General features: G+C 40.1%; 1 protein-coding gene across 1 annotated transcript; it reads left to right on the top strand.

Moving 5' to 3' along the window:
* The first annotated feature begins 1,575 nt into the window (after nucleotides 1-1,575).
* Nucleotides 1,576-8,353, top strand: LOC311050321 (CD5 antigen-like). The gene is made up of 8 exons (XM_084064335.1): nucleotides 1,576-1,717; nucleotides 1,947-1,979; nucleotides 2,086-2,388; nucleotides 6,211-6,516; nucleotides 6,841-7,140; nucleotides 7,443-7,769; nucleotides 7,857-7,954; nucleotides 8,061-8,353. The coding sequence occupies exons 1-8, from the start codon at nucleotides 1,675-1,677 to the stop codon at nucleotides 8,130-8,132; spliced, it is 1,482 nt and encodes a 493-aa protein (XP_083920461.1). The 5' UTR covers nucleotides 1,576-1,674; the 3' UTR covers nucleotides 8,133-8,353.
* The last annotated feature ends 1,650 nt before the right edge of the window (nucleotides 8,354-10,003 follow it).

The following is a 10,003-nucleotide window of genomic DNA, read 5'->3' as shown; positions in this document are numbered from 1 at the left end:
AGCTATATATTTCTGGGATGCATAGTAGTTGAAACTCCACAAGGTATCCACAAGATATACTATTATATATATATATATATATATTGTTGCTGTCATTATATGGCCATGACACGGCCTCTCTTTCTATCTCGCGCTCTCATTCTATTTCTGTATGTAATGTTTTATATAAATAAATAAATAAGTTTTATATATAAATATTGCGGGTTTTAGCGCATCATCCCGCGGGTTCATTTGGTCATTTAATGATAAAATTAACCCGCGGGATGATACTAAATCTTTCATCATCCCGCGGGTTCATTTTATAATTTAATGATGAAATTAACCCGCGGGATCCGGCCATGGTTGAACCCCTGTGGATTGATCTGCGACGTGTTTTTGTTGACTGTTTTTGTCGAGTTTATATACCGTCACCTTTTACAAATAGCGGGCCACTTCCGTCAAACGATACGCTTGCTTTCACATTGCAGTGTACCGTCCCCGAGGACGCAAGAATCGCACCCGAGACTACCTCCCGAGGTGGTTTCGGGTACGGAACGGCGATCCGTTTCGGGGAACGATGCGCAACATTCACACTAGCGCGAAACCTTCCAAGCGGTCTCGAGTGCGCACCCAGGACCATAGTGTGAAACCGCTGTAAGTCTGTGTCTGTTTCTAACTTCCTCTGTGAGGTGAAAATTGTGGTTTTTAAAACAAGGCTGATGCATATGCCGAGACAAACCATCTGTGTGTGTGTGTGTGTGTGTGTGTGTGTGTGTGTGTGTGTGTGTGTGCGTGTGCGTGTGCGTGTGTGCGTGCGTGCGTGCGTGCGTGCGTGCGTGCGTGCGTGTTACGATCATGAATGTCATGGTTCCTGTCTTCTTTGCAAACCACCAGCATATCTGTAATTTCATGAGAAAACAAAACAGTCATGCACGTATTATTTACAGACATTCATCTATGTATGCCTCTAAACATACAGTATACTCTGCTCTTGTACACACATGTATTTATGCACTTATACATGCAGATATAACCTGCTATTGTACTTGTGTGCAAACATGCACAGTTCGCACACACGCCTCATTCACCAACTGACTGTTGAATACGCAGACCCATAAACATGGTTTTCAGGCAGTTTCTGATATTCATCAATGTTTTCTTTTGTTCTTCAGTAAGAACAGAATCTATGCACACTCAAGAGCACTCCCACGCATATTTGAAGCCTGACATGATCGTGCAAAATGATTGATTCTTGTGTTACCTTCAATTCAACTGTTGGATGATACGTATTATAGGATTTAAATTACAGTAATATTTGTTAGCATTTATTTCATATATTTTATTTTATTGTTTTAATTGTCATCATTAGAGTTCTCATTAAAATGTCACTTTAAGTTGACCAGTCAATATGAAAATCTAAATGGAGCCACAACAAAGTTTTCCACCCCCGCACTCTTGTGGTCTGCTATTCGTCTGCATCCTGTCTTTTAATCCGGGTTTCAAAATGTACTTGATTTCATGTGGCTTCTCTATAGCGTCACAGTGTTCTACTGAAGAGAAGGTGCAATTTCCTCCTGTCATAACGTGAAAAGTGGAGAGCCATAACACATAAAGGCTTGTACAGTGAAGAAAACAACGTCTGTATAACAGCACCACAACCCTGTAGCTGTCTTGGTAGCGACAGATACAAACAGTATGAATAAAATACTATTGATGTTCACCGTGGTCTGGAGCTCAGGTACAGTAAGACTCTGTTTTAGTGACATTTGTTGGTTGATGGCTATTTCAAAACACATATCTGATCATAAGAAGAGATTCTTCAGAGAGTGCCATGAGGCCTGCATTTTGTACACTTGGCGTACACAAAATTAGCTTTTGTGTACGTCAAGCTTGGTCAAATCAAATCACAGCAAGGATCCTTGTACTATATTACATTGAATGTATTATTTTAAAATGTGTCTCCTCAGCTCTCCAGGTTAAATCAACACAGGACTCAACAGGTAAACAAAATTTAAAGCGGATAGGCCTAAAGTGGACTTTTTTTAAGTCAGTCTCTCTTTCTCTGCGTGTCTTAAGCTGTTTTATTATTATATTGTCTATATTCAGATGATGTGAGGTTGATGGGAGGAACCAGTCGCTGTACTGGTAGACTGGAGATGAAACATCAGGAGACCGGAGAGTGGAGACCAGGGTATGACGATTACTGGAACCTTAAGTCATCAGCTGTTGTGTGCCAACAGCTGGCCTGTGGCTCTGCTGTTTCAACAGAAAGGAGTTCCGATTCTCCAAATCTACGTGTATGGATGATTACATCTTCCTGTGTTGGATTTGAGTCTTCATTAAGGGAGTGTGGAACAAACTCCTTTAATGAAAGTATTTCCTCTGTTATACTTAAGGTGATCTGTTCAGGTAACAAACAATGACTTCTACATATCTACTAACTAACTAACCAACTAACCAACTAACCAACTAACCAACTAACCAACTAACTAACTAACTAACTAACTAACTAACTAACTATAACAACTAACTATAACAACTAACTAACTAACTAACTAACTAACTAACTAACTAACTATAACAACAAACTAAATAACTAAGAGCTGCTTTCCGATTATAGTAGTAAGGAGTAGCTGCACAGAGGCGTTCAGGGGGTGCAGTTCTCAGCAGGCTCAGGGACACATTAACACATATACTAATAATAATAATAATAAACTGTATTTGTATAGTACCTTTCATGACATGAAATGCAGCTCAAAGTGCTTTACAGAGCAAGAATACAATTACAGAAAAAGTACAACTAATTAACAATAAAGCAAAAAAGACGATTACAGAAAAAGTACAACTAATTAACAATAAAGCAAAAAAGAAAAGCAAAAGCATAAAACAACATTAAAATAAAAGCTAAAAAGGAAGTGAATCAGGCAAAACAGTGAGGACATGAATAACAACACAGAGATTTAATAATCAACTAAAAGCAAGAGTGAAGAAATAGGTCTTGAGCTGTGCTTTAAAGCTATCCACTATGTACTGGGGTGCCGGAAGACGGAACCGGTGACCTTCTGAGTTTTGAGACCGCCTCCTCTCATTATTAATCATTCCTTCTTTCTTTCTTTTTTTATAGTTATTCATTATCTCTGGGGCCATGTGATCAGTATGAGTCAGATTTTTCAGATTCCATTCCAACTGGCTAAGACTTTAGCGATACATTATTTATCTTTCTCTGTTTGAGTGCAGGTGTACAATAATTGTCTCTGATGTGTTGCAACCATAATGGATTGAAATCTCGATACTTCCGGTAGAGCGCATTCAAAACAATCACGTTGCATAGTGTTCTGTCACTATGAACGTCAGATCTCAAAAACAAAACAAAAATATAGCTGCAAGCAGCGATAATACGGGGCCAGTGAGAGAGAGACAGACAGACATGGAAACTGGAGAGAGAGAGAGAGAGAGAGAGAGAGAGAGAGAGAGAGAGATGGAAACTGGAGAGACAGAGAGAGAGAGAGAGAGAGCCATGGAAACGGAATAGATTGAAGAGAGACATGGAAACAGAATAGATTGATGAGAGAGAGAGAGATGGAAACAGAATGGATAGATTGGACATCTCAACCTATTGCCATTAACAGGAATCGAACTCTCAACCTTCGGACTAGGATAAGGATAATTCCTTTTAACAGGTCGTTCATGAAAGTCCTTGTGGTCTTGTTTCCAATGAGAACCTGTGAGCAATTAGGGGTTAAGAGTCTTGCTCAGGGACAAATTTCATTTCATCGACGCATATGCTGGGATGGCCTGGAATCGAACCTGGGGCAACCAGGGCCTCTGGTTCCCTAGGCGTGCTCACTAACCACCCAGCTATGGCCGCCCCATGATAGGCTAATAGGCTGCAACACTACCTATAGTGCTATAGCTTTGTCCAGGCTGATGTTGTCTGTTGAAGATCATAAACTCTTGCCTTCTGTCATGAACCAAGCCAACACTAAGATCACTCGTTCACAAACCATTTACCAATAGAGAAATTGTATGTCTCCTCGCTACCGAAAACAGTGAAAGCAGCCGATCTACAAGCTCAGAAACATGTTGCTATCTGAAAAGTTTTGAGATTGTAGATCGGTTATTTTCACAATGAAGTTTGTCATACATTAAAAAAACTTACTCTCTCCAAGAAGCATTTCATCATTACCTTTAACAGTTGCACATGTATTCAATGATACAGTCATGTTGTTTGCAATTCAACTTAAATTAAGTCTGCATCAAGTGAGGCTTGAACTGGCGACCCTGAGATTGTGAGGCCTTCATTTAAGGGAGACGCCATTGGCCCAACAGATAAGTAACTGTGAAAAAGGAGATCACACAGATGATACAGTTTCACGCAAATAGCTGAAAAATCCTGGGTTTAAGTGTTTTTCAAACTGCTCAAAATTGCGGACAATCTAAGGGCGGAGCTTACTGGTCAAAGAGATAGATGTGTTCCTCATGAGTCAAGGCACATGTGTAAGCAAGTTTCACGACTTTCGGCCAAACGAGGCATGACTTATGCCTGTTTAAAGTCTGCCTTTTCAAAAAATTGCTATAGCGCCCCCTTTTGGCCAATTGGAGTGAGATTGGTTTCAGTGATATTTGGAATGACCCTGTACATTTCTGCCAAGTTTCAAAGAAATGTGAGTCTGCATGTATGTTTTAGGCACAGATGAATAATTTTCATAAAACTGTAATAGTTAAAATCTATCTCCTCCTGGGATTTTTGAGCAATCTGCACGAAACATTTTACACATGAACTTTGGACCACTGCCTACAAAAATTTCCAACGGATTTTCCATAAGTGAAAAAATGCAGAAGTTAGGAGCCAATGACTGTTTTTCATATAATTCAAGATGGTGGGCGATCTAAAGGTCAGAGGTCAAAAGTCAGACCACGAAAGTTGTCGGGCATGAAGAGACGCATGTGTGTATCGAAGTTTCATGGTTGTAGGTCAAACAGGGCATGAGTTGTACCTGTTCAAAGTTGGCACTTTCAATTGAGTGCTATAGCGCCACCCTTTGACGAATGAGTGTGAGAATTATTTCTTGGTAGTTTTTCATGAGCATCTACCATATGGCCGAGTTTCGTAAAAAGCGTATGCACGGTTAAGCCAGAACTGGCAAAAACAAGTATTTTTCAAACTGCTCAAAATTGCGGAAAATCTAAGGGCGGAGCTTAATGGTCAAATCGATACGTGTGTTCCTCATGAGTCAAGGCACATGTGTAAGCAAGTTTCACGACTTTCGGCCAAACGAGGCATGACTTATGCCTGTTTAAAGTCTGCCTTTTCAAAAAATTGCTATAGCGCCCCCTTTTGGCCAATTGGAGTAAGATTGGTTTCAGTGATATTTGGAATGACCCTGTACATTTCTGCAAAGTTTCAAAGAAATGTGAGTCTGCATGTATGTTTTAGGCACAGATGAATCATTTTCATAAAACTGTAATAGTTAAAATCTATCTCCTCCTGGGATTTTTGAGCAATCTGCACGAAACGTTTCGTACTTGAACTTTGGACCACTTTCTACAAAAATTTCCAACGGATTTTCCATAAGTGAAAAAATGCAGAAGTTAGGAGCCAATGACTGTTTTTCATATAATTCAAAATGGTGGGAGATCTAAAGGTCAGAGGTCAAAAGTCAGAGTGTGAAAGTTGTTAAGCATGAGGAGACGCATATGTGTATCCAAGTTTCATGGCTGTAGGTCAAACAGGGCATGAATTGTACCTGGTCAAAGTTGGCATTTTCAATTGAGTGCTATAGCGCCACCTTTGGACGAAAGATTGTGAGAATTATTTTTTGATCGTTTTTCATGACCATCTACCATATGGCCGAGTTTCGTAAAAACCAACAGCGCGGTTCAGCCAGAACTGCGAAAAGTGGCAGAAGAAGAAGTGACAGAATAATGCGAATAACAATACGTGTCCAGAGCAGAGCTCTGGCCCCGTAAAAAAAGCTATTAAAATAAGCGATTTAGCGCAAGGACCATAGGCGTGCGTTTTTAGCTGGGGCCGCCCCGGGATGGAGTTATAAAATTGTTCTACTGTACCATTCATCCTAGGATATTATAACACCATAGAAAAGGTAAGAAAACCGTGAGACAAAATTCCCCTTAAATAAAAGTTTTCCCTCTGTCCGTTTCTCTCTCTCTCTCTCTCTCTCTCTCTCTCTCTCTCTCTCTCTCTCTCTCTCTCTCTCTCTCTCTCTTCAGAGTCTGTGAGGTTGGTGAATGGGAATAGTTTGTGTTCAGGCAGAGTGGAGGTGAAGTCTAATAAGTCGTGGGTCTCAGTGTGTGAAGGAAACTTTGACCAGCAGGATGCAGAGGTGGTCTGTAGGGAGCTTGGCTGTGGGGCTCCTTCAGTCCTACAGGGGGCACTCTATGGAGAAGTGAGGGCTCCAATGTGGACCGAAGAGTTCCAGTGCAAAGGCAGTGAGTCGGTTCTCTTGGACTGTGGAACCTCAGGCTCAACTAGAATCACCAGCTCATGTGACAAGGCTGTTGGACTCACCTGCTCAGGTAATAGTCAAACTTTAGGTTTGGATTATTATTTTACAACCAAACTAAAAGTAATGTAATTTATGTAAGTAATAAAGGTTTTTGTTCATGAGTTAAAGCTCTACATATACTCTGACAGGAATCATTGCTACAGAATGAGTAACGGGGTCTCTCCATCTCTTTGATAATTAGAAAATAAATCTTCTGGTGGGTTGTCAATTTCGGCCAATCAAGGGGGAGAGAGAGAGAGAGAGAGAGAGAGAGAGAGAGAGAGAGAGAGAGAGAGAGAATAGTTTTTTTTTTTTTTTTTTTTTACTACTAATTCTATTGTATCTGACTGTACAGAACCTGATGATGTCAGGTTGGTGGGAGGAAGCAGTAACTGCACTGGTAAGCTGGAGATGAAAAACCAGGGAGAGTGGAGACCAGTGGATGGTTTGTCTGACTGGAACCTGAAGTCATCATCTGTAGTGTGTAGACAGCTGTTATGTGGCCCTGCTGTTTCAACAGACAGGAGTTCTGGTTCTACAGATCAACCTGTATGGTGGATTACATCTACCTGCGTTGGGTATGAATCTTCACTGAGGCAGTGTGTAACAAAGGAGTCTTATACTTCCTCTCGCCAACAGGAGGTGATTTGTTCAGGTACAACAAAGAGTTTTTTAATCGGTCTGTCTGTCTGTCTGTCTGTCTGTCTGTCTGTCAGTCCGTCCGTCCGTCCGTCCGTCCGTCCGTCCGTCTGTCCGAGTATGTTTCTTTATATATTTGTTTCCTTCACTCAATGTAATTAAATTAAATTCAACTTTACATTAAATATTATTTGCATTTATTTGCATTAACTATTTCAGTATGAACATCTCTATAGACCAATAATTCACAATGACAACAATATCATCCAAAGATACTATGTGTTCAGGTAATGGCCAATCAACTCTGTCTTGTTACAGATCTTTTTAAGCCAAACATCACCATCTTCCCCTCCATGAACGGGGTTTCTGAGGGCCAGCAGCAGGCGTTTCAGTTGTTGGAGGGTTCCAAATTCACCATAACCTGCTCCATTGAGCCACAGCATCCAGGAGGCTCCTTCCAACTCACCTACACTGGATCCAAAACAACACACAACCAGACCCAGCCAGCTGTCAATCACTCTGCCAACTTCCAGTTTCCTGCAGCAGACCACACCCACCAAGGGAACTACAGATGTGTCTATCACATCAATGTTTTTAAACGTAACCTCTCCTCTGAGAGCAAGCTCCTCTCTCTCACTATCACAGGTAACCTGAATGAAATGTTCTATCATAATGTAGATCTATCTATCCATCCATCCATCCACGTATCCATCCATCATATTTATTTTTCAGCCACTAATATAACGGCTGAAATCATCAGAATTATGCTCATATTGCTGGTGCTGTTGATGCTGTTAATCAGTATCATCATCGTATATCGTCTCTGGAAGGTACAGTATACGTCTTTATTTAATACAAGACTCAAGTTTAAATTTGCTCATTCTAACAACCCCCCCCCCCTGTAATTTAAAGTTGGGTGCTGTTGTGTTTCTCCAGGCCAGAGTGCAGAGTGCAGGAGTGGAGAACATCGAGATGGTTTATTATAACCTTCCAGTGCGGAAGCGATAGAATGAAGAGGCAGGAGCATTGAGCTATATGGGCAGGAGACCAAGACCTAGAAGAGGTTTTCCAATGAGATAAACATCACCTCAGTCAAGGTTAGAATGATTATAAAATGTCACACTGAAATCAAACATTAAACCTGGGAACCTACTACTGTTCAAAAGGAAGTCCAAATAATCAATGAATTGAACTCCCACATTCTGTTTGAGGGCTGGGGAGCCTGAACCAATAACCCAGGAAAGACCAGAGTAGCCTAAAGCTGGCAGAATATTATAGTATAAGAATATTCGGCTGGCCAAAATGTAACACGTTCTCTGCGGATTAAATTGTTTTATACTCGACGCAGCATCACTTTAAATATTGAAGGTTAGACTCTGCCCACTGTAGGCTACAGTGCTGGAACAGTGATTTTACCATATATCCCCAGTCTTTGTTTTCATCAACCTCCAACGTACACGTTTGACATAATTTATCTAGGAGATTTAGCTATTTCCGGCGACAGACACAGACAATGTGTGCCATCTCTCAACATTAATTAATTGCTGTCAGGTTGTGTTTGTAGTCCCTCAGTAACAGATCATTACAGAGCTACGTACCTCCTAACATCCTCAGACAATCTTCAAAATTGTCCATGGTACATTGCCAGTAACAATATAAATCACAAGCACCTTGTGTTTCTGACCAATCACACACAATGTTCACGCTGGTGGTGTCTCTGCAGTCATTTTTGGAAAATCCTGGTGGTCCAGGAACTTCTGAAATTACCTTCAGAAAGACAATGAGTTTGTTTGTTTTGTCATCATTTTGTTACTTACCTTGGAATGCAGAGTCACAAGTTTTAAAGTTGAGATAATGTTACCTGTTAAACAAACATTCTTTAAAGCAGCAAGAGAGTCGGTTTGGTTGCTTTTCAATACATTTCTGTCGGTATAATAGAACTTGCAGGTTGAAGGGGAGTTTTTTTTTAAATATATTTCATAGATTATTGTGATACACTTCTTACTCTTAGATGTTATAGCTGATTTACAAGCACTGCTTTTGAGGATCTCTTAATATGATAAAGCATCTTTCTCATTGAATCCCCTATTATGTCTATGTTTTAATGTTGTTGCATCAGTTGTATGATTTTATAGAAGTTCTCTTCACATTTATAACAGCCATGTTATGCGCAATGTATGCAGTAAACTGTTTTATTTTTGTATTGCAATTTGTTTTAGATTATATGTGAACTCAATTAAGAAGCAGTTAAGAAGTGTTATATATTGTATTATTTCTATTGTACTACTTATCCCTATTGTTGCTGTTATTTTTGGTGACGTTCTTGTTTGATGAACTGAAGGAGACCAGTGGAGGTGCACCTGAGCAGGCTTTAGAGTGCACTATATGACAGAATTGTGAACTTGTTTTCACCTTCAATTTCTAGTGATTGATTTTCCCTAACCAATCACTAGAGATCAACATACTGTATGTGCCTGAAACTGACACTGAGAGTCGACACTGATGCACGTATGTCAACAACACAATGATGACTGCATACGTCTGAGTCAGAGTGACGTACAGTGGCATTGGCTGTGGTCCGGCCCGCCCACTGGCCCTCCCATTAGCAGTGTTGATTTTGACAACAAATTTAGATTTAATTTTTGTCATAGTCTTTTGAATCACATTCCATTTAGTTTTAGTTCTATTTTAGTTATCTGAAATGTTTTAGTTTTTGTTTAGTTTTAGTCCACTAAATATCATAAGATTTTAGTCGACTAAATCTACAGTTGATTTAGTCGAATAAAATGTATTTTGACAGGCCTTGATGGTGTCGTAATGGCTGGTTTTACACTTGGTTGCATGCTGAAAATAGCCAATCTACAAGCTCACAACGCGTC

The sequence above is a fragment of the Gymnoscopelus microlampas genome (genome assembly GCF_963454915.1).
Source record: "Gymnoscopelus microlampas genome assembly, chromosome: 8".
NCBI lineage: Eukaryota > Metazoa > Chordata > Actinopteri > Myctophiformes > Myctophidae > Gymnoscopelus > Gymnoscopelus microlampas.
Note: the sequence above shows the minus strand (reverse complement) of the source record. Positions and strands in the feature narration are given on the sequence as shown.

What these genes read in the sequence shown, in the direction of transcription:
- LOC311050321 (XM_084064335.1), top strand. Translation starts at nt 1,675, where the DNA reads ATGAATAAAATACTATTGATGTTCACCGTGGTCTGGAGCTCAG. An exon ending in CACCGTGGTCTGGAGCTCAG is followed by an intron (nt 1,718 to 1,946) that starts GTACAGTAAGAC and finishes GTGTCTCCTCAG; the next exon opens with CTCTCCAGGTTAAATCAACA. An exon ending in TGTTGGACTCACCTGCTCAG is followed by an intron (nt 6,517 to 6,840) that starts GTAATAGTCAAA and finishes CTGACTGTACAG; the next exon opens with AACCTGATGATGTCAGGTTG.